Raw genomic sequence first — 25,153 nt, 5'->3', positions numbered from 1 at the left:
ATGAATGAAATACAAAGTTTCAGCGGAGACAACTCTTTATATTTCAAAGGGACCCAAATATCACCTGGCTTACTACCGTAGCAGTACATGTGAAAGGATCTAGGGGTCTAGAGCAGGCACCCCCAAACTGCAGCCCTCCAGATGTTTTTGCCTACAATTCCCATGATCCCTAGGTAAGAGGACCAGTGGTCAGGGATTATGGGAATTGTAGTCCAAAACATCTGGAGGGCCGAAGTTTGGGGATGCCTGGTCTAGAGTCAACTGTGTGATGCAGCAGCAAAAAAAACACAAATGCTATTCTAGGCTGCATCAACAGAAGTTTAGTGTCCAGATCAAGGGAAGTCATAGTCCCACACTGTTCTGCTTTGGTCAGACCACACCTGGAATATTGTGCCCAATTCTGTGTCCAATTTAAGAAGGATGTTGACAAGCTGCAACATGTGCAGAAGAGCCTTATGAGGAATGGTTGAAGGAGCTGGGTATGTTTAGCCTGGAAAAGAGGAGACTGAGAGGAGATATGATAGCCATCTTCAAATATCTCAAGGGCTATCATGTGGAAGAGGAAGCATGCTTGTTTTCTCCTGCTCTGGAGGGTAGGACTCGAACCAATGGTTTCATGTTACAAGAAAGGAGATTCCAACTAAACATACGGAAAAACAGTAAGAGCTGTTCAACAGTGGGACAGTCTCCCTTGGGAGTTTGTGGACTCTCCTTCCTTGGAGGTTTTTAAGCAGAGGTTGGATGGCCATCTATCATGAATGTTTTCAGTGAGATTTCTGCATTGCAGGAAGTTGGACTAGATTATCCTTGGAGTCCCTTCCAACTCTACGATTCTATTACCATAGCAGTGGATATGCTCACATGGATGATATAGGGCCAACCTAGCTCCGATGCTAGAAGTGAATGGAACTTGGAGAAAAGCACCTGAGATAATGGGAAAGTGTTACTTGTCCCCCACTTGCTGGCATAATAAACTGCAACCCTATATTACATGTGAACAGGGCAGTCCCACAAAGAACAAATGCGGCTGCCCCCAACACATCTAGTTTGCATCTTAGCACAGGATCTGATAGATGTTCCACAGGTATACTGCATGATTTATGTTTCAGTTCTACATTATGCTGCCACAGAAAACTGCTAGCTCCTGCATTCCTGCAATAAATAAGCAGGAAGTATTTCTGTCCTGCTGAATAGAAATCAGCGACTAAAGCATCTCTGCCATCTGGCAAGCCAGGGTATCCAAGGGCATTTCTGGGTGACGGGAAAAATGTGTTTTCTTCTTTTTGCAATATTAGCATTTTCAGGTATTTTAGTATTAATATTGTAGGCAACCAAGAAAAAAATGTAGCTTTCTGAAGGTAAAAAAAAAAGCCTAGGCAGTATAAATGACAAAATATAGTGTTATTTCAGTGCAGTCAGTTGTCAAGGTTAACACACCAGTGGTAGCAAAGGGCTATGGCAGAGGGTTTCAACCTTTTTGAGTCCACGGCTCCCTTGACCAACTACATTCTTTCTGTGGCAACTCTGTGGGGCTCAGGAGCCCAGTTATGTCACCCCTTGCCTGCAGAGCTGGCAGCCCCTCATCCTTTTTCGAATTTCTCTCTTGAGGAGTGTTCCCTCAGCCTCCTCTCCTCTCTCCTCTCCCTGGTCTCTGAGCTGAATCTCTCCTTCGGGAAGCCTCTATTAAGTATTGCCACTCTCCCCTTTGGGCCTGAAGCTTTTTATTTTTATCTTTTTATTTTTAATTAAAGCTTTATAGTTTCATTTGGCTTCAAACCACTCCGCAGGGAGTGAAGGTAGATTGGCAGACCTATAGTTCCCATATTTTCCCAGCAAAGTAAGCTTCTCATAGTAAGCATTCCTGATTGAACCAGGGTTTAGATTTGTGAGGATGTAATGGCTGCCGAGTTGCCTTTTTTTTTTTTAATCAAGCAGACTTGAAGGAGTAAAATCAAATCCTGAAACAAGTCTATTTTTGTTTTAGGACATGCATAATTTAAGAGGTTATCTCTCATAATGAGGTATTTCTCTGAGAACAACCCCCCAAATATTTCCTCATCCAGCTCGTCAGACCATCTAATACGTGAAAATCAAATCTCAGCTCCATGTTGGTGGGCCTGGGGGGGGGGCCTTGTTTGTCATTACAGAATGGTCTCTGAGCTGCCCCATCCCCGCCTTAAAGAGAGGTGCCTTCCAGGGCCACCATTCGCCTGTTGAGTTTATAGCCAGGGCTGCTGCAATAAACAGCCATGAAAGACTTTGGGAGGCAGAGACGCAAGAGGGCATCAGAGGAAGGAGGGAAGGAAAGAGAGACAGAGCACCCTAGGGTGCCAGGGCACACTAGTTGAAAACCACTGGGCTATGGAATGCTATGAAAGCTGAGGGATGGGGGTGGGGCGGGGAATCAGGATCAGGATCAGGATCAAACTTGGGATAGGGAGAAAGTGTGATTTCACCACAATTTTGTGAAACTGACCCAGCAGTTCAAGGTGAAATGGCATCATGAAATTGTTTCACCCCTAACTTTGCACATTTGCTTAATAAATCTTATTAAACTCACTGGGGCTTGTTTCTGATTAGACACCCACAGAACTGCACTATTGTTCTTGTTTAGTAGTTTAGTCGTGTCCCACTCTTTGTGACCAGAGCACGCCAGGCACTCCTGCCTCCCACTGCCTCCCACAGTTTGGTCAGACTTATGTTGGTGGCTTCGAGAACACTGTCCAACCATCTCGTCCTCTGTCGTCCCCTTCTCCTTGTGCCCTCAATCTTTCCCAACATCAGGGTCTTTTCCAGGGAGTCTTCTCTTCTCATGAGGTGGCCAAAGTATTAGAGCCTCAGCTTCACGATCTGCACTATAGATCTCTAATTTTCCCCACCCCACCCCCCAACAGACACACATACTGTACTGCATGGGACACCTTTTGATCTTTTGGGTCTCCTTCTGGATAATGTATCTTTAAGGGTTTTTTCTTGCAAGACATGTTTATTTTTTTTAAAAAAAGAAATCAAACCATAAAAAATATTCCCTAGCCAGTCAGATTTTAAGGTTGTATAAAACATCCCTCTGTAACTTTATATTTTCAACATTGCTGTTTCAATCACTGCCATACTTTGGAGGATTGTTCAACTCCTGTGTGTTTCTGTAGATTTACACCCACTATCCACTATCATTGTGGCCCCCAGTGAGTAGCAAATGTGGCAGATTTTTTTAATGGTAGGAGCCATTTTTAATTTCTGAAACTTTAAAAATCACCCTAGAACAGGTTTTCCGGGGGGGGGGGGGACAAAATGGCAGCCTCTCTTAGTCTCTCCTTCCCCAAACAGAATTTCAAATCATCCATCAGAATGCAGCTAAAAATGAAGTAGAGACATCAGATTTCAAAGCAGGTGAAATGGCTGAAAATTGCCCCCTGTTGATTTGGGCCAGCCTCTCTAGTAAACCAGACAGAACCAAAGTATTCCTCTGTGGCACAGTCAGACTGTACAGGAAAAACATGAATAGGATAAGACTATAGCAGAAAAGATGTTTGAAATGAATTACTAGAAGCTACAGAAGCAACTTAGCAAAGGTTGTATGATTGTACGGTTTATGTCTGCAAAAAGGAAAAAAACAATCATCTGGTACATTGCTAAAATGGGGTAGTTAATGCTGATCGATCCGAGCTACAAAAGCTGAGGCTCCTGAAGAGGTCAGAGACCACCTTGGCTGGGAGTCCTGAAAAACCTGCTCCTTGCCTTGCAGGCCTTTCCCACCTGGCCTGGGAGGGTGGGGCCCCGACTGACTCCAGCCACGAAAGCTAGGCTGCTGATAAGACAACTTCCAGAATTCAGAATTTTGATTTTATGCTACTCTATAACACATACTTTGTGTCTTTCCTATTTTATTTTTTAATTTTTTTAATTCAACACAAATAAAGAAAAACACAAAAAGTAACACAAATACATAGATAAGACTATGCATCAATACAATAAAAGAAGAGATCACATACTTAACAACCTCCATCCCCTTGATCTTTAATATTTAATACCTCTTCAATTACTACTCATAATTCCCCCCTCCCCCGTCTTTCCTATTTTATTGATACAATAGAAAATGTAAAAATATTGATATGTGAAAACAAGTACTGTACTACAAAATCTTAGGCTGCAGTGCTATATGTACTTACCTAAACTAATTCCCATGGAATTGAACAGGGGTTACTTTGAGAAGACATGTATAGGATTGCACTGGGAAGTACTTAAAATGGGAATGTGTTTAGATTGTAAGCCTGCAGGCAAAGCTTTTCATTGTTTTACAACTACATGTTATTAATTTTCTTTATTGATTTTAGCTAGTGCCCAGTGTCCAGTACATATAAGGTGTCATAAAAGTAACACATTTTCATAGTTAAGGTAATTATGCAACTAATATGAATGTAGGTACTTGGACCAAGTCAATAATAAATACCTTAAGCATTTACTCCAGGTCAAGTTGGAGTCATGTCTCTTTACTGACCTTATGCTTAATACAATTCACTGTCTTAAGCCCCTCCGCTGGTGGTTTCTCTTGGTTTGAAAAGAAAACTTCAACCAAATTGGCAACCTAATTTCCAATGCTATTCTGGCTGGAATCAAGATAGTTGTAGACATACAGGAATGCCTTAACCTCAGGGCTAAACGAGGCACAGTAGCAACAACAGACACATTGGGTGCCACACCAGCCTGCCTCAATCACATATTGAAAAGGTGGAACCATAGGATCATAGCACTGTAGAATTAGAAGGGACCCCAAGGGTCATCTAGTCCTACCCCCTGCAATGCCAGAATCCTGCCCACAGCTGTTCCTAGGTGGGCTTCAACCACCAACCTTCTGCTTAACAGCCAGGTGCACTGACCCAGCAGCTCCTAGGGTCTGGGGAGCTCTCAGGAGAGCCCTGCTTACTGGGGCCTGGGAAGGTCATCTGAAAGTCTCTGCACGATCTTGCTAGGCTCCCACAAGATCTTGTTGGAACCCAGAAGCTGTAGCCATGTAGTGTAACATGGGGCTGGGGGGCTGGGGCAGCATTGTTTTGAGGGGGCGCAACCTATAGTTCCCTCATCGAGAGAAGCCATGCCTGGGCTAGCCTTTGGGGCTGGGACGTGGGTAGTAGCGGCAGCCGCGCCACTCCTGGGTCAGGTCTGAAGCATCCATGCAATGCCACTCATGCAGCCCCAGTAAGCAAAAGCAAGGCTTCAGCGGGAGTGGCAAGTGGAGCAGGCAGCATAGAATCTTAGAATCATAGAGTTGGAAGAGACCACAAGGGCCATCCAGTCCAACCCCCTGCCAAGCAGGAAACACCATCAAAGCATTCCTGACATATGGCTGTCAAGCCTCTGCGTAAAGACCTCCAAAGAAGGAGACTCCACCACACTCCTTGGTAGCAAATTCCACTGCCGAACAGCTCTTACTGTCAGGAAGCAGACAGCAGGCAGGGCAGCACATTTCCATATTCTCAGGTGGAATGGCCTGTTTATGGCTCATCCATTCCCTGATCCAAGCCAGTATTTCAGAATGCTCTGGGGCAGTCTTCCTCAACCCACTTGGGGCCCTCCAGATGTTTTGGACTACAGTTCCATCTGCCTCAGCCAGCATGACCAATGGTTAGGGATGTTGAGAGTTGTAGTCAAAAAAAACCCTGGACTGCAGTAGTCCACTGATTCTTATTCCCAGGTAAACATATGCAGAATTGCAAGCTAAAGCTGCTAATTGGGCAAGATGACAACCTTTAGAGATATGGAGATGATATGGTTTCACAGCTCAAATGCAATGGCAGTGTATTCAGCTGAGGCATTTACCATAAAAATTATTCAGACCTGCTACATCTGTACAGTATATTCCTGCGTATAAGACTATGTTTTAACCCAGGAAAATATTCTCAAAAGTTGGGGGTTGTCTTATACGTCGGGTCGTATCTTTTGTAGTTCTGGCTCTGTTGGAGGACAGTAATGGCAAACACCAACTTAGCAAGCTTTAATGTAAGTGATATTGAGGGAAATATGTAACTATTTATTTGTAAAATTTCTATCCCACTCTTCCTCCCAAAGCAGCCCAGGGGTGGCAAACCACAAAACAGTGAAACAATGCAAAGGCAGTTTAAAAACCTGGAAACATTTAAAAACAATTAAATATCCTCACAGCTAATAATTAAAAGGTTGCCAGCGGCTGTATATTTCTGACACCCAATGTTTGGGTGAATAGGAATGTTCTTAAATTTCTCCTGAATGTTAACAATGAGGGAGGGAGATAGACTTTCCCAGAGAGGGCTTTCCACAAATCTGCTATTGAGAAAGCTCCAGGAGGACTTGGGGGGGGGGGAGCCAATGATTTCAGAACTTGTGGGAATAAGCAATGGGGGCAATACTGGCTTCCACTCCAATTTTAATTTTAAAATAATCCTACAGAAAAATCATATATACAACCTATTGGTCTCCTAAGAGACTGGAGGAAACTCTGGGTAAGAGGTAGCCATGCTGCTTACATTTACAATGATGAAATACTGTCTTTATGAGGATCTACAGTTTCATTGGTAGCAAAACTACTAATGCCACAAAATGCAAGGACCCCACACTTCTTACAGGTGCTACTTGTGTGATACAGATGATAAAGGCAGCTGTGCATAACAAAATAGTATAGATGGGTTAAACCACAGAGCCTAGGGCTTGCTGATCAGAAGGTCGGCAGTTCGAATCCCTGCAACGGGGTGAGCTCCCGTTGCTTGGTCCCAGCTTCTGCCCACCTAGCAATTCAAAAGCACATCAAAGTGCAAGTAGATAAATAGGGACCGCTCCGGCGGGAAGGTAAACGGTGTTTTCGTGTGCTGTTCTGGTTCGCCAGAAGCAGCTTTGTCATGCTGGCCACATGACCCGGAAGCTGTCTGCGGATGAACGCCGGCTCCCTCGGCCTATAGAGCGAGATGAGCGCCACAACCCCAGAGTCAGACACGACTGGACCTGATGGTCAGGGGCCCCTTTACCTTTACCTAACATGGGGGAAACTGCAATAATAATAGAAAAATATTTGTGGGTGTTTCTTTTTGTTTGTTTACATGCCCGAGATTGATTACAAATATTTAATGCTTTATTTTTAAAATAAACCATTAGCATCTATTATAAAATGCTGCATTTCCTTATTCCCATGTTTCCCATCTAAGCTGAGACTGCCTGATACAGCGTTGTCATCTCAAGATTGCTTTCTTAGGATTGGTTCCTGCAATAAAAACTCCTGTTCAGACAAGCCCAAGAAAGTTTGGGGTGCTTCAGCCACACACCATTGCTAATCATTGAGAAGTCACAATCACTATATTTCTCAGCGGAACTATGAAATAGCATCCACCAACCTGTTATCATTTATCACAGGAGAGACTTTTTGAAAAAAAGGATGTAGGAAGGAGGGGCATTTTTTATACTTTCTACTTGCACTTTCACCTCCTCCTGTTTATCTTCTAAATCAGAGGCTTAAGGTAACGCCAGTGATGAAGACATATCAGATGACTGACCAATTGGCTGGTACAGCAAAACGGTTAAGAAACTAGCAGCACAACCTTGTGCGTGTTTACTTTGGACATAAATTCTACAATGGTGCTTGTAAATATTTTATATATTGGGGAGGGTGTACAGCACTGGCTCTTTTGGACTGCAAATAACAAGGTGGATCTGGGTAGTTCAGGATAACCTTTCATGTTACTTACTGTAGGCTATGCACTTTTCAGATAAATAGCAGGAGAATAGTCAAGAAACTGGATTCGAGTGCTAAAGGCAAGGAAGCTTAACCTAGGCAGAATCTGAAGATCACCTAGACATAAGTAAGCCTCTGTTTGGCCTTTTGAGGGTAGAGCATTGGCATGACTAAAACTGAAGAATCAGAGTTTCCTTCAATACTGTTGTGTGAAAACCCAGCTTTTTTATTGCCATAGTTGTTCTTTTGATGGTGATTTACTGTAGCATTTCTATAATCTGAAGGTTTGTATGTTCTTGGTCTTATATATCGATGGAGACATCCAGGTTACACGTTGGCACACAAACCATCCACTGTCACTCGGTTTATCAGGGAAGCCATTTGTACTTTCAGTTAAATCTTTTTTCAACGCTGGCAATGGGCCAGGGTCCTCCACAGCACCAGAGCACATCTGGCTAGTTTAAGGGGCAGGCCGTGTGGCAGATACTGGGCCTCCAACACTGGGCCGTCACTGTCAGCCACCCGGCATTTGTTGCTGGAGGTGGCTGCCTCCCTTTTTCTGACACCAGGGCTGGGCCTCATAGCACGCACAAAGGAAGAAAACCCACATAGGCCCAGAGAATGGAAGTCACATGATGTTGGGAACAGCCCTGTGTGAAATGTGCAGAATACTATGAGTCAATTCAATGGAAGGAGGTTTTGCTGTTAACGATTAGCCCCAAATGGAGCAATGATTCCCCATTGCCACTCTGGATACACACACACTAAAAATAACTCTTGAGAATACCACTAAGCTCTTTATAAAATATGAAGGAGGTGCAATGTTGCCAGTGCTCTTTTGCCAAAATGAACAATTTGCCTTAGTCCCAAACAGCTGGTGGCATGGCAATGGATTTAAAAGAGAGAATGGTTGTACATATTACTGACAGCTGTTTTTAATGACTTTTGTCAACCAAATTTTGCTGCTTTGCATCAGAGAATATATTTATGATAAGGCTCCATCCAAGAATAACTTGCTTGCTCTAATCACGTTTGTGTAGAGATTTATGACTTGGTGCTTATTCACTGGTTAAGGCTTCACAACATGAAATGTCAGTGAGCCTGTTATAAATTGCTTTTGGCATCCCTATTCTATCTTTTATTTGGCTCAGAGTATTTCTACCTGAAAGTGATAAATTCCTGCTATAACTGCTTTATGTGTCCAGTAATTACAGAAGGTGTGTGTGTGCAGATTTCTGCAGAGGTACCTTTTTAAAAACAGCAAGCAATAAAAAGCAGTAGAATGGGTTGTACCCTGAAACGTTACTGAATGAAAACAATGGCCAGTGAAATATCTGTGTCAGGAAGAATGTGATAAATGAAGGGGGAAGAATAGAAGATACAGATGTGCTTGAAGCCTCTTTAGGAACATGTTAATATGGTACTACTGCATTCCACTGGTTTTTCAAACATCAGGCTTAGGGACTGACCACATTCTGAACACACGTTTCATTGCCCTCTCCACCACCCCATAACTTCAGCCCTGTGTCAATAGCTTTTCAGAGGAATTCCTAATTTGGACCTTGTGTAGAAACAAATGAGCTTCACACCCAAAGAATTAGTTTCAAAGCTTTACTGCAGAACAATCTTACAACTACTGTAGTTACATATAAACATTGCATGAACAAAGTAACACTGCAAACATGTGATGTGATTCAGTCATGTAATGTGCACTTCAGTAAACTTTCTTCCCTCTGATCCCAGAGAGAGAGATCCTAAACTTGTTCATCATTGCAGCAGAGCTTCTCTGCTACTGCTGCTACTGACCATCTCTGACTTCTCAGGTTTCCTCTCTTGCTATGAGAGATCTGCAGTGATGAGTCATCAGGTTACAGGTAGGTAGCTGTGTTGGTCTGACGTAGTCGAAACAAAATAAAAAAATTCCTTCCAGCAGCACCTTAAAGACCAACTAAGTTTTTATTTCGTGTGCATGCACGAGTCATCAGGTAGTTTAGCTCATTGAAATAGAAAAAACACCAGCCTTCCGCTTTCACTTAGAGTGGAGCCTCTTGTTTAAGGTAAACTTCTCTTTACAGCATTCCAAATACGACGACAATATTTTACGTACATTAAGCTTATAACCCTGGCCTCAAAAGAAGCCATGCAAATCAATACTATTGATGCAAATTGGCTAGTTTTGCATTCACAGGCTCAGCTTGTGCATTTTCTCCGTTCTGGGGCTCAAATTTAAGTTTGCGTATATGTGCATGACAGGATGGATATGGGTCAGAGAAGTGGGAGACAATCTGGATGCATAAATGGCAAAGTGAGGATGAATTATTGATGATTGGAATAATTCTTTAAGGAAAATAAAATAAAAATTATATACCACTTGATTATATAATGGGGCATGTTCTGTTTTTACACTTTTTCACATATGGCTGCTTGATTTCAAACCTTGATTTTATACTAATTGAACTCTAGATGTTGTTTTCCTTTGTCTTTTCTGTTTAGTAAAAACTGGTTTCCCATTATAGGATTTTGAATTATTTCTGCAGTCTTCCAGGTTAGTTTAATGTTGGATTCTCATGGCCTCTGCTCTAGGGAACCTCTGAATCAAACCAAGGCAGGCAGGACATCCACTTACGCACCAGCAGACACCTGTTATACAAAAGCCTACGTCTAGATCTGCCTTTTCCCAAACCTATCTATCATTGGCTTCATCATTACCAGTGTCCCCCCCCCCCTCGATAAATAATAGGTGTCGGTAACTCACCACTAAGGGTAAGCGCCACACTTCTTAACAAGAAAGAGAGGTGCTGGTACTGCGCATCCTTGAGTACCCTTTAAAAAAACAGGACCGGTCATTACCATGAATGTGTGCAGTGACATTTTCAGTTCACCATGTCACGATTGGGGTGAGCTCTGCCTAAAGCCTACGGGAGCTGCTGCCTGCTGGAGCCACTGCCGGGCTGCCATCCCACCCCTAGAGTTACACGGCGGACGGTCCCCCGAGATGCCCGGGAAGGGAGCCCCGCCGGCGGCGGCAACGCCCCCCCCCCCCGGCTTCGCTTCCCCGCCTCCAAGGCGGAGCAAAGGGGCTTCCGGGCCGCAAAAGAACTTCCCGGCTCTTTTTCTCGGGAGAGGAACAGCGGCGGCTTAAGGCGGATGGGCGGCTTTTGCGCGCGCGCGCGCGCGCCTCCCTCAGCCGTTGGCGCCAGGCGCGCTGCGTCACGTGAGGGGCGGAGCGAGGCGGGCGGCGGCGGCAGAATTCGAAGTGGGAGCTGCGGCGGCGGCGGCGGGGCTCGTGGCGTGTGGTGGCCGAGGAGAGGCGAGGGCGAGCGATGAGGGCCGCGGCGCTGAGGGAGCGCTCCGGGAACCAGCCCGCGGGACGGATGGAGGCCGAGGCCGAGCCGCGAGGCGTCTGGTGGAAGGAGACCGGCGCGGCCCTGGGGCGGCTGGCGGAGGCCCTCAGCTGCTCGCAGTGGTAAATCAGTTCCCCCCGGGATAGGGTGTGTGTGTGTGCATGTATATGTGTGTAAATATATACGGTGTGTGTATGTTGTTATTAAATTTATATCACAGGAGGGTTTGCAATATGAAAACACAAAAATATAAAGCATAATAACAAACAAAAACAACCACCTCCACAGCATTATATGTGTGTGTGTTTGTAAAAATACATATGTTTCTATTCATGTGTATGTATGTCTCTATAATGGGACCCAGGTGGCGCTGTGGGTTAAACCACTGAGCCTAGGGCTTACCGATCAGAAGGTCAGCGGTTCGAATCCCTGTGACGGGGTGAGCTCCCATTGTTCGGTCCCAGCTCCTGCCAACCTAGCAGTTCGAAAGCACGTCAAAGGGCAAGTAGATAAATAGGAACCGCTACAGCGGGAAGGTAAACGGCGTTTCCATGTGCTGCTCTGGTTCGCCAGATGTGGCTTTGCCATGCTGGCCACATGACCTGGAAGTTATACGCCGCAGCCAATAATGCGAGTTGAGCGCGCAACCCCAGAGTCGGTCATGACTGGACCTAATGGTCAGGGGTCCCTTTACCTTTACCTTTATGTCTCTATAAGTGTCCGTGTGCACATGCTGCAAGGGTGGGGGAGAATGATGGTTCTTCATGCCCAGTATGATCACCTTAATTCAAACCACTCTTGAAAGATCCCCTCTGTCTTCCCCCATTTATTCTTGCCCTCCTTCACTGGCTCACCCCAGGTCTCCTCTGTTTTGAATTGTAAGTCTCTTGGGGGCAGGAACCTGTCAAACATCTTCCTCATCAAGGTGCTATGTTGTTATTTCTATTATTCTTATGTATTAAATTTGTCAGTTGCTTTTTTCTTGCCCAAAGCAACTTAAAATCAAAAACACCCCCTCCTCCAATGATACATTGAAATCAAGAAAGAGAAGAAAAAACACATTAAAACACCCCACCCACTTCTAAAGGCCCTCTCTGAGGAGAGCATTCCACAAACAGGGAGCCATAGCAGAAAAGGCCCCTTCTAATAATAATAATAATAAATTTTTAATTTATACCCCGCCCTCCCCAGTCAAAACTAGGTTCAGGGCAGCTGACACCAATAAAATTACAATAAGACATAAAAGAAAGAAAAACAATTAAAATACAGGTTAGAATACAATTTTAATTTTAAATTTTAAAATGCAGCCTCATTTTAAAATGGCCCAAATCAAAACCATAAGGGAGGAGAACATAGGGGTCAGACTGGGTCCAGGCCAAAGGCCAGGCGGAACAGCTCTGTCTTGCAGGCCGTGCAGAAAGATGTCAAATCCCACAGGGCCCTGATCTCCTGTGAGAGAGCGTTCTACCAAGTCGGGACCAGTACTGAAAAGGCCCTGGCCCTAGTTGAGGCCAATCTAACCACCTTATGGCTCGGGATCGCCAAAATGTTATTTGTGGACCTTAAAGTCCTCCGCGGGGCATACCAGGAGAGGTGGTCCCATAGGTACGAGGGTCCTAAGCTGCATAGGGCTTTAAAAGTAAAAACCAGCACCTTAAACCTGATCCTGTACTCCACCGGGAGTAGTGCAGCTGGTAAAGCACTGGATGAATGTGATCCCGCGGCCGGGACCCCGTAAGGAGCCTCACCGCGGCATTCTGCACCTGCTGGAGTTTCTGGGTCATCTTCAAGGGCAGCCCTGCATAAAGCAAGTTACAATAATCAAGCCTGGAGGTGACCGTCGCATGGATCACTGTGGCCAGATCAGGGCGAGAAAGGTAAGGGACCAACTGCTTAATATGGCGGAGATGGAAAAATGCCACCTTAGCTGTGGCTGCAACCTGCACCTCCATGGAAAGGGAGGCATCAAAAGTTACACCCAAACTATTGACAGAAGGCACTGGCACTAATTGAGCCCCCGCAAGAGATGGGAGTTGGCCCCCCAACCCCATGTCGTCCCAACCCAGCCAGAGGACCTTTGTCTTCGAAGGATTTAACTTCAGCCGTCTCCCACGTAGCCATCCAGCCACAGCTTCCAAGCACCTGGTCAGTATGTCGGGCCGAGGCAGGGCGGCCGTCCAGCAGCAGATAAATCTGGGTGTCATCAGCATATTGATGACAACCCAGCCCCAAACTCTGGACAATCTGGGCAAGGGGGTGCATAAAGATATTAAAGATATAGATAAAGACTCCACACACCAAGTACCGCGGCGACAACTTCCCTAGTGCCACCCTCTGTCCCCGACCTGAGTTAAAGGAGCGCAGCCATTGTCATACGTTTGTGGTGGTGGTGATGATGGTAAAGCTAGCTTATGTGTAATAAATCAAGTAGAACATATATCATCATCATTAGAGATGTATTTATACTTTGCCTTCCCCCCCTTACAGATAAAATAATAACATAATTGCTGTATACTGAGTCAGACATATCTATCTTAGGGTTGCCATATTTCATAAAGTGGAAACCAGGACACTCTGAAAGTTGAGCTGTTGTTCAGTTGACTTGCCTAAGATCCAGACAAAGCACCACATTTCAGAAATTTTCCCCAGATGTCATTTCTGCCTTTGAAATCCTGGTAATATCTGGGACGTATGACAGCTCTAGGCTATCTAGCCTACTTCTGTCTTCCACAAGTGGCAGCTTCCCTCTGGGTACAACAACAACAACAACAACAACAACAACAATTTTCCTCGCCACTCTGGGCAGGTTACTAAGTCAAAGGCTTTCCCCAGCCCTGCTTCCTGAAATTCTTTTACTTGGAGATGCCAAGACTTGAACCTGGGCCCTTTCTGCGTTCAAAGCATGAGCTCTAATTCTAAGCCTTCCTTTAAGATTTGTCCTGTTACCATGGTAAAATCAGAAGGGGGAATGGAAAGGCAGATGTAAAGCAACACCACAAAACAAATAAAATGCTATAGGCTTTATACCAGAAGTTTATTAGGAATTTTGTGATTCTGATAATTACAATAGGAAGTTAATATTTATATATACTTTCCTTGACAGTCGGGACATTTTGAAGAAACCTGTGAACATAGGAGGCTGTGAACATGTCTTATGCCTGTAAGTAATTCTATATTATGCTGAGGTGCAATAACTTCTCTTCTGGCTTATTGATGAATGTTGAAGATCCTTTCTTCTCCAGCATGCTTTTAGTCATAGAATCATAGAATTTGAAGGGACCCTGAGGGTCCTGCAATGCAGGAATCTCACGTAAAGCATCCATGACAGATGGCCACCCAGCCTCTTCTTTCAACCAGTTTTCTGTGTTCTTGCTTCTGTTTTAAAATGATTTGCTCTTCTGTCTTTGGTATTTTTTTTGGTCACATGGTGTTTATTGCTTATTTTAAGCTTTTATAAACCACGCTGTTTTAAAAAGTGGGACAATTGTACAGGAAACATCAATTTACTCTACTTAGGAGTTAATATTTGGAGTCTGCTAGGCTCAGTAATAAATGTTGGATGATGGTTTTACATTAGTGCAGTAGTTTGCTGTTGACTAGTGAATTATATAGATTTGTGGTTGCCTGTGAAGTTGGGCCACTATCAGACCAAAATAATTGACATGTTGGTTTTAAGAGCTGTTCTGGGCTGCATAAAAACATGCATACTTTAAAAGTAATACAGGCTGATCCAATAATGAAAAACCACTCCAACTTCTCTTGGATAAGGCTTGATTGGTAATTTTGATTGATAATTTTCTTGATTAGTTTCAGTCAGGGTTTAGGCATGGTTTTGGCACATGAACTGCCTAGGTCACCACGTACAGTGACCTCTGTTGATTCTCCTTGATCTTTCACCAGCTTTCAATACCCACAACCTCCTATAGAGGCTGCCCAAAGTGGGTCTAGGTCAGTGATGGCGAACCTATGACACGCGTGTCAGCACTGACACGCGTAGCCATTTTCGGTGACACGCAGCCGCATGCCGAGAAGGGGGCCTTGTGGACTTCTGGCGAGGCAAAATGGGGATCGGCACGTTGTCACGGAGCTCTTGAAAACGGCCAGCGTACCTGCGCTCCCTGACCGGCTTCGGAGCCGCCAGGATTGCCACCGCCCTTGCGCGAACATCAGGGGAGCCCGGGGAGCCGCCGAAGCTAAGGGATCCCAAGGCCTGAGGCAACCTACCTCGAGGCGCACTGGCGCCACGGAAAGGGAGGAGAAGGTCGGTCCCAACCTCGCCGCTTCAACCACTGCCAATACTGCCACCGCCAATGCCACTGCATTTAAAATAACTTAAATATTTTTCCCCTTTTTAAAACTTTTTTTGTTTTAAAAAAGTGACACACCACCCGAGTTATGCTCGGTTTTTTGGCGAATTTCGACACACCAAGCTCAAAAGGTTGCCCATCACTGGTCTAGGTTCACTGCTTTGAGATGGTTTCAGCCCTATTTTAATGGCCATTTCCAAAGAGTGGTGCTTGGGTGAAGCAGTGGGGTTTCACAGAAGCTGGGCTAATGGAGCAGGTGCACAGCTTGGGGGCACTTCTGGATCTATTGCTGTGGTTGGAGGCACATGTGGCCTTGAAATTCTGGTTCATTTAAAAAATGGTTCTGCCCTACATGGCTTAAGGCCCCTTAAAGATTGTCTCAAACCACAGGAACCAGCCCAGATGCTGTGGTCTTCAGGGTGTGAGTGAGGTGGGGAGTGTGGCTGCACGGGAATAGACATTTTCAGTGGTGGTACCCCATCTATGGAATGCTATAGCCAGAGAAACATTGCTGGTGCCATCAGTGTCAGTTTTTAGGTGCTAGGCTTAGACATTTATATTTACCCGGGCTCTTTGATGGTAAGTTAGCTTCTGTGGTGGAGCAGGTTAGGACTTCTATTTTTTATTATATTGCTGTGTGTTCATTTTTATTATTATTATTTATTATTGTGAGCCACTTTACATTTGGCTTTTAAATTAAGGTTACCAGATTTTTTTTCAAAGAATCTAGATGGCTGAAGCAAGGGAGGTGATTTGCAACTGAGACGTATGGATATATTTCCCACTGTATGTGCCATGGAGACTTTCCAAATCCCAAGTATTGGCATTTAGCTGAAAGCAAAACTGTTGTCTGATCATCCCCAAGATAAATTTCTTAACCCATAGTTTGGCTGTCTTCCTAAGGGAGAGACCAGCATCTGGGGAGAGTGGGGGAAGGAACTCCTGACCTCAAAAATCTCTTCTGAATCAGCAGACTAAGATCCATCATCCAGCCTTGCTTTAGAAGAGACTGTTTTTTGTTCCCCAGGTGTCTTAAAGAAATGATTCTAGTGTGCTTCTCTCACGGTTGGAAGAATGTTGCTTTGGAGAAAAGGCCGAAAAGAAGAAAATATAACAGCAGCAGCAACAAAAGCTCTTGTTATGCTGTTTCCTCTTATTGAATACAAATGATAGTCGAGTCTTTCACAGCAGTTATGTCCTGAACACTGCTTAGAGTAGTTAAGTAAGCTGCAGTTACGGTAGTTTTCCAAGTCAAGTCAGCTGCAGGTCAGACCAAAATAGTTTTGCTGCGGCATAAACTGTTAATGTGCCTGGAGAGGGGCGGAAAGTAAGAGGTGACTGATGTATAAGAGGAGAAGTGTGTGGAAGTAACACAGCTGCAGCCGCTGGGTCATAAGGGGTCTCTAAGCACTGGGTAACCTTTTCTGAGGCTTGAACAAGGCTGGTCCCTGCAGCACTGCAGTTTGGTCAAAGGTAACTTCTGAAAGCTGCCTACAGTTCGCAGGCATAACATGCCACCTGTAATTTAGTGCATTCTGACATTTGAATATGCCCTTGAACATCGGTCTTTTAAAAATCACTGTCGTTGTACCAGCAGTCTCTAACAGAGGTCATTTGTGTTGTCCAGACTTACTCAAGAGGCAGGCCTTGCCCTGTAAAAAGAGAGAGAAAAATCCTGCTTATAATCCAAATCAAAAGTGGATCTCTTGGGAAGCAGAAGGTGATAATTGCTGGTGCAGTTTGTTCTTTTTGCACTGTGGTCATTAGAAATTTTATTTGGTGCAATTTTAACCCATTCCATCTTGCTCTGTCCCCAGGTTTCAGGACAGTTGTTCTTCCATGTTTTCATGGATGTTTCAACACTTTGTATTCTTTTCTGCCCATCTGCAGTGTCCTTTAAGTTCAACATTTCCATGTCTTCAGTTTCCTCTTGTATATGATTTACTCTTTACTATCGTTGTAGTTTCCTCTAGTCCTTTATTAGTCTATCTGTGTTGTTATTGGACTTCGGCTACAGGACTGAACACAATGTTCTTTATGTGCTGTTGTTGGTAGTACAGAATACACCAAGATGTCCCTGAGATCTGACCAAATGCACTGAGTAGAATTTAACATACTGATATTGTTTGTTTTATTTTCTTACATTTATACCCCACCTTTCTTCTGCCATGGAACCCAAGGTGGCAAACCAAGTGGCCACTCATCCAGGCACCAACCAGACCCAGGCTTGTTTTGCAAGGTGTTTGACCCATGTGCTTTCAGACCATATCCTGCGTCATCAGTTTTTGTGATTTCACTTCTGCCCTGCGCCCCACAAATGGTTATTTCTCTGAGTCCAGGAATCCATTTGTGTGCCTATTAGTTGCTCCTTCTAGCTCACAACTTGTATGAGTTATCCAGAACTTCAGACAGAAAGGAAAGGTAATTAATTCTCAAAAAATGTTATAGCTCAAGGATGAGGAATTTGTGCCCTCCAGATGTTTCTGTCACCATCCCTGACCACTGGCTGTACTAACTGGGTCTGACACGAGTTGGTGTCCAATAACATCTGGAGGGCAAATACCATCCTGGTATAGAGCAAGATTTATTGCTAAGGCAAATATTTGATCAAATCTGATAGGTACTCACAAAACTGTTAGGCTATGATCAAGCCAAAATTAAGTGCTTCAAGTCTCATGGAAGATAATTAAGCAGGTGCTGAATGATTTCAGCAGGAGAATTAAGTGTTAACGAATTTAGAATGTAAAGGTTAACGCTGGCTGGATCATGCCTGTCCTTTGGCAAAGGTATTATATTCTTGGACACCATTCTTCTTGGATGGATGCTTGGTACAGTTGTAATGCTTAAAGTTCACTTCAAACCAGGATTTGTATTTGACCCTTAACCATGTTTGGGTAGCCACACTTTAACATTTTAACTATGATTAAGCCTTATATTTTCATAGGGCCATTGCCACAGGCTGGATAATCTATAGCCAGATTAATCTGTTAAAAGGTGCATGAAATATGTTCAAATCACGACTTTCATAATTTATTGCAACCTGTTATTTAGTCAGATTTTATTAGGCTCTTTTAGCTATTGGGCTCTTACTAGCTGGTAAGATGTGGTTTTCGCTGGTTTATAACTTATGCCAAATGTCTGCTATCTTGTCCAGCATTACAGAGAAAATGTAAATGATTCATTTATTTATTAAATTTATATGCTGCCCTCCCTACCAAAGGAGCTCAGGGTGGCAATTATTGCCTTGCTTTGCCATATTAGTACTTCAGTACTTACATAAGACTTCTCTTAAGCTACCTTTGTTGAACGCTGTTGCCAGTTCTATGTGTGAAAATGTTTTTGCTTATATTTGATTTGCAGAAATTGTGTGGGTGACAGCAGTGGAACAGCCTGCCCAGTGTGTCATGTGCCAGCCATGGTACAAGATGTGAAAGTAAACAGGCAGCTGGACAACATTGTCAAACTGCACAGCAAACTGCAGAGTCTGTGGGGCTGGGACTTATCAGGTAAGTGGAAGGATGGCTGTTTAAAGCATGTGGGGGAGACACATTGCTGAAATGCTATTTAATGTAAGATCTGGACATTTTATAGCAGAATATGAACCTCATCCTCCTGAAATCCACTGAGATCTTTGTTAAAATAAAGGGTAAAGGCTAATGCAGCATTCATATCTGCAGTTCACTAGAAACTCTGTTGAATTTAGATGAAAATGTCACATTTTGCAGATGTATGGGGGACTATCTCCTGGGGGGGGGGAAAATGCTTAATATGGGGCTTCTGTATTCTCATCCTTGCTTAAGGTTCTGAGGGTCAGTTTCTCATTGTGTATTCTAAGCATGGGCCCATTCCTAGAACACAGTGCCCTGTTTTCATGATCCTGAAAGACCTGTGGTTAGGTAAGATGTGCAGCGTGCGTTCTACTTTTTATTGTAGAGTAGATGTTTGTAGCCCAGTGGGCCAGGGAACATGGTTTGTAGGTAAATTGAGTATACGTATTGCATATTTGCATGCCATATTTTCTGGTTATACAATTACATTCATGGATGAATATTATTTATTTGGAGACCAGCAAACATAGTGTGAGTATTGGCTTTTAGATTGCAGTCAAAACCAGAATCTGTTCAAACATTGTATTGGATGCAGTTCCTTCAGTGCTCTTTAATGCTAGAGGATTGTTCCCCAGGTTAGTGCTTTCCAGATGCTTTGAACTACAGCTCCCATCAAAACATTCTTATGCAGCTGGTAAGATCGCAGGCATTCATTACTGTTGTATTCACATTGAATAATTGGCATTTGTATTTCGTAAATTCCCCCTTCAATTGCCCACCAAACTCACTGTGTGGCCTTAACTAAGTCGCTCTCACGTTGTTGTTGTTTAGTCGTTTAGTCGTGTCCGACTCTTTGTGACCCCATGGACCATAGCATGCCAGGCACTCCTGTCTTGTACTGCCTCCCGCAGTTTGGTCAAACTCATGTTGGTAGCTTCAAGAACACTGTCCAACCATCTCGTCCTCTGTCATCCCCTTCTCCTAGTGCCCTCAATCTTTCCCAACATCAGGGTCTTTTCCAAGGATTCTTCTCTTCTCATGAGGTGGCCAAAGTATTGGAGCCTCAGCTTCAGGATCTGTCCTTCCAGTGAGCACTCAGGGCTGATTTCCTTAAGAATGGATAGGTTTGATCTTCTTGCAGTCCATGGGACTCTCAAGAGTCTCCTCCAGCACCATAATTCAAAAGCATCAATTCTTCGGCGATCAGCCTTCTTTATGGTCCAGCTCTCACTTCCATACATCACTACTGGGAAAACCATAGCTTTAACTATACAGACCTTTGTAGGCAAGGTGATGTCTCTGCTTTTTAAGATGCTGTCTAGGTTTGTCATTGCTTTTCTCCCAAGAAGCAGGCGTCTTTTAATTTCATGACTGCTGTCACCATCTGCAGTGATCAAGGAGCCCAAGAAAGTAAAATCTCTCACTGCCTCCATTTCTTCCCCTTCTATTTGCCAGGAGGTGATGGGACCAGTGGCCATGATCTTGGTTTTTTTGATGTTGAGCTTCAGACCATCTTTTGCGCTCTCCTCTTTCACCCTCATTAAAAGGTTCTTTAATTCCTCCTCACTTTCTGCCAACAAGGTTGTGTCATCTGCATACCTGAGGTTGTTGATATTTCTTCCGGCAATCTTAATTCCGGCTTGGGATTCATCTAGTCCAGCCTTTCGCATGATGAATTCTGCATAAGTTGAATAAGTTAAAGTTAAATAAGCAGGGAGACAATATACAACCTAGTCCAGCCTTTCGCATGATGAATTCTGCATAAGTTAAATAAGTTAAAGTTAAATGAGCAGGGAGACAATATACAACCTTGTCGTACTCCTTTCCCAATTTTGGTAATTGAGGTAGAAAGGAGTGTGCCTACATTGACGTGGGGAGATTAATTCAAATGCTGGCAAAAACATCATTGCTGTGCTCTCTGCCGGCCAATGTAGCACTTCCCTGCCCTAAGCATGTTCGCATTGTGGCGGCCTTGCCACCTTGTCTTTCTCTGTCACCATGTGCAACGGCAATGCAGGCCACCAGATGCCAGGTGAGTGCTGCTGCACCACCCTGCTATTGATCTCCGCACTTGTAGAGTGCACCAAGTGTTGGTTTGGATATTATGGAAGTGGCTAATTGTGTAGCCCTTCAGCCCTAACAAGGAAGGCCAGTCATTGGGGGACGTGGAAGCTGTAGTCCACTGGTGTATTGACAGCCACAGGCTAGCCATTACAGATTTTAAAATGGCTAGAATAGTAGCTGTGTTAATCAGTTTCATCAGAAATGAGAGTTTCTGTGTGCAGAGTCCAGTTGAGCAGATGCAAGTGACCGAAGTTCTTAACTCCTGTAATGATGTCAGATGGACATGGCGACAGGATATCAGCCAAAAGGTTTGGGTCATTGTTTACTTGCTCATTTTCCAGTGTGATATATGCCCTTCTGCTTTCTATGCTGGAAAATAGTTTGGTTTCTATGCAAAGGAAGAAAGTGCAAATCTGGCATCAGAAAAGATAGCATTTTAAAATCAATAGGAAAACATTATAATATTAAGGCTTTCTGCTCTTAACTGGCATTCAGCTAGAGTTCCTTGGTTTGAACATAATGCAACAGTGGCTTAATAGAAACCAGAATCTTTGCACTGACACCAGTGATGCAAAGTCTTATACCATGGTGTGAGGGACGAGGGATACAGGGAAGTCCCTCCCATCTTAAGTTCCAGCCCATCCCCAAGCGCGGGAGAGAGTAAGGAGAGCTCTGCCTCCAGCGGAGAGTCAGGAAGTGGTGTCCGAGGCTCAGGCAAGGTTGTGGAGCCCAGGCCGCAGGTGGGACAGGAAGTTGGACGCACAGGGGGGAGGCCAATTCCCCCAACTCCCGAATTGCGACGCAAACGTAGGGGGAAGAGGTTGGGTCTGCCAAAGCTGTGGTGCTGGAAGAAAACGCGCCAATCGCCATTCGGGAGTTCAGACACCTCACCTTAAGGATGCATTTTTACTGCTCTGAACACTGTAAATAATCAGCACTTAATAAAAACCTTAAAAGACCATGCTGGAGTCGTTACTCTAGAGTAGCCATACCAGGCCCTCTGACAGCAACTCCCGAATCTTTTTTTGGCTACTTTGGAGTGCAGCGATGAGCGCTCAAGAGGCTGAGCATTGGAGGCTGGAGGCCGAAGCAGCGAAGCAGGAGCTGCAGAACCTCACAGCGCACGCACAGCAGCAATTGCATGCCGCTCAGGAGGAAGCGCGAGGGGCGCAGGAGGAGCTGAACAAGCTGGTGGACCAGGTGAGGACAAAAGAGGAGACTGAGAAACAGCTAAGGGTGATGGTTTTGGACCTACAGAAAAAGTTGGAAGAGGAGAAAGCCGCTAGAGGTGGGGGGGTGCCCCAGCCGCAGCTAGTCCAAGTGAGAAGGGGACAGAGCCTAGTCACCAAGTTTAGCGGCGACCCTAGGGAGTACCTAGGATTCGAGACAGAAATAAATTATGCGCTGGAATTGCATGCAGCAGAATTCCCAGATGACGCGCACAGAGTCTCCTTTATCATAGAGCATTTGACGGGGGCCGCCCGAGAATGGGTAAGACCGCTCATCGCGCAAAAAAATCCTTGCATGAAGAACGCAAAATTATTTCTAGAAGCTTTAAAAATAATGTACGCTAGTGACAGTGAAATGGAGGCCACTAAAGAGGAGCTTCATAACTTAACACAAGGAAAATCGACAGTTAGGGACTACTGGGCGAGATTCACCATGCTGGTGCACAAACTGGGGTGGGATCTGCAAAGTGAGCCAGTGAAATCAGCCTTCTACATGGGTTTGCACGCAGACGTGAAGGATGAGCTGGCAAGAGGTCCCAAACCGCGAACTATGGATGAGTTAAGCAAAGCGGCGCTAGCGGTGGGGGTGAGACAGGAATCCAGATGGAATGACAAACAAGCGACGCGCGCAGCAAAACCTTGGTTCCCACGCTCCCAGGACAGACCACATCACCAAACCCCACCCCAGGGCCCGCCCCCACACCCGCCCAGGCCAAGCCCAGAGCCGGAACCGATGGAGATCGGAGGAGCGCGCGCGCGGGCTTTTCAAACCCCGGCGGCGCCAAGACGCAAGGAGGGAAGAGGCGGGAATTGCTTTCTCTGCAACTCCCCCCGGCATCGCGTCAGAGACTGCCCTCATCGCAGAGAGTGGCAAGGAAAGGCGGGAACGGTTGTACCTTCCCCAGCTGACGCAGCACCACAGCAGGGAAACGAGACAGCCTGGCTGCAGGAGACAAGGGGGAGCGGCCAGGCACAGTCAGCAGACAACAGCCCCCGCCCGCCCACCCGCACAGAGAGCAGCACAGCCAGCCCACCCCTCCCAGAGCAGGAGTGGTTCTAGAAGTCACGCTCATGCTCCCAAATGGCTATCCCCTGACAGTCCTCGCCTTAATTGACAGTGGTGCCTCAGCCAACTTCTTCTCGAGAAACTTTACGGAAGAGCACCAGATCCAACTTCTGCAGCTGGATTTTCCCCTGCACGTGGCCACCATTGACGGCAGAGAGCTGCTGGGAGGGGCCATCACGCATCAAACCCCCCCCATGAGAATGACGGTGGGAAGGCACTCAGAGACACTGGCTTTCAACGTCACAACCATCTCAGACCCCCCCATCGTCTTGGGCATGAGCTGGCTGACGCGCCACGACCCCTCCATAAGTTGGCACCAGAGATGCATCACTTTTGGATCGGACTTTTGCCTGGAACATTGCATGCAGCACCAACCAGGGGAGGGGCCTCCGATAGCCACGGTGGCCACCATGCACGTCAAAGGGGGTGAGGCGATACCCAAGCCGTACTGGGACCTGCAGGAGGTCTTCAGCGAAGCGGAGTCCGACCACCTACCCCCACACAGGCCTTTTGACTGCCAGATCAACCTGGTGCCAGGGGCAACTATACCCCCAGCCAAGCTGTACGCCATGTCAGATCAGGAACTGGAGGATCTGCGCGCTTTCATCGACAAGAACCTCAAGCGGGGGTTCATCAGAGAAAGCAAGGCAGCAGGGGGCAGCCCGGTCTTCTGGGTGGACAAGAAAGACACGCAACAGCGCCGTCTGGTGGTGGATTTTAGACGGCTGAATTCGGTGACAGAGCCAGTGGCTTTCCCCATGCCCAGAGTGGATGATCTCCTGACAGCGGCACGCAGGGGCAAGATCTTCACCAAGCTCGACCTAAGAGGGGCGTACAACTTGATTAGGATCCGGGAGGGTGATGAATGGAAAACCACGATGTTCACGCCTCTGGGCTCTTTTGAATATCTGGTGATGCCCTTCGGGTTGCAAGGGGGCTCAGCATGCTTCCAGGCCTTCATGCACCACGTCCTGGGGTCCCTCCTCTTCAAGAACTGCTTGGTCTTTCTGGATGACATCCTTATCTACTCCAATGACCCAGTGCAGCATGTGAAGGATGTCAGGGAGGTGTTGCAGCGCCTGAAGGACAACCACCTGTATGTGAAGCTGGAGAAGTGCAAGTTTCACACCAAAGAAGTGGACTTCCTAGGCTACAAGCTGTCAGACAAGGGGCTGGCGATGGACAAGGACAAGGTGCAGGCCATCCTGGACTGGCACAGCCCCAGGACGCGCAAAGATGCCCAACGCCTACTAGGCTTCGCGAACTTCTACAGGAAGTTCATCAAGAACTTCTCTCGCGTCACGGCTCCTATCACCGACTGCCTGAGAGGCAAGCAGAAGTTCCGGTGGACACCAGAGGCGCAAGCAGCGTTCGAAAGCCTCAAGAGGGTATTCGCTTCAGACCAGCACCTGTTCCACGTGGTGCAGGATGCGCCCCTACGCCTGGAGACAGATGCTTCGGACAAGGCTTTGGGAGCGATTCTGTTGCAACTGGACGCCAACAGAGAGTGGAGACCCTGTGCCTTCTTCTCCAGGAAGCTGACCCAGCCGGAACGCAACTACACAGTGTTTGACAGGGAACTTCTCGCGATCCACGCTGCGTTCCAGCACTGGCGACACTTCCTGGTGGGCGCCAAGCACCCCATCCAGGTGTGCACAGACCACAAGAACCTGGAGTTCTGGAGAACTGCCAGGGTGCTCAACCAGCGGCAGATACGGTGGGCAGAGTTCTTCTCGAACTTCAACTTCTCCATCCACTACATCCCGGGAGAGCAGAATGTCAGGGCGGATGCCCTCTCCCGCAAGCCAGAGTACATGGAGGAGGAGTTGCCACCGGCACCCAGGCATATTTTCCCCCCATCAGCAGGGTCCTGCGGAGCAGCAGTGGTGAGCGAGGCAG

General features: G+C 45.8%; 1 protein-coding gene across 1 annotated transcript in view; it reads left to right on the top strand.

Annotated features, from left to right (window-relative positions):
• Positions 1-10,990: 10,990 nt before the first annotated feature.
• Positions 10,991-25,153, top strand: part of BARD1 (BRCA1 associated RING domain 1) — a 70,428-nt gene continuing 56,265 nt past the window's right edge. Inside the window, exons 1-3 of the mRNA XM_035138954.2 lie at positions 10,991-11,162; positions 14,144-14,200; positions 18,708-18,853. Of these exons, the coding sequence (XP_034994845.2) occupies positions 11,020-11,162; positions 14,144-14,200; positions 18,708-18,853 (346 nt within the window). The 5' untranslated portion in view covers positions 10,991-11,019. The remainder of the gene's footprint in view (positions 11,163-14,143; positions 14,201-18,707; positions 18,854-25,153) is intronic.

Source organism: Zootoca vivipara, chromosome 1 (assembly GCF_963506605.1).
Source record: "Zootoca vivipara chromosome 1, rZooViv1.1, whole genome shotgun sequence".
Classification (NCBI taxonomy): Eukaryota; Metazoa; Chordata; class Lepidosauria; order Squamata; family Lacertidae; genus Zootoca; species Zootoca vivipara.
The sequence above is the reverse complement of the archived record's forward strand: the minus strand, read 5'-3'. Positions and strand labels throughout refer to the sequence as shown.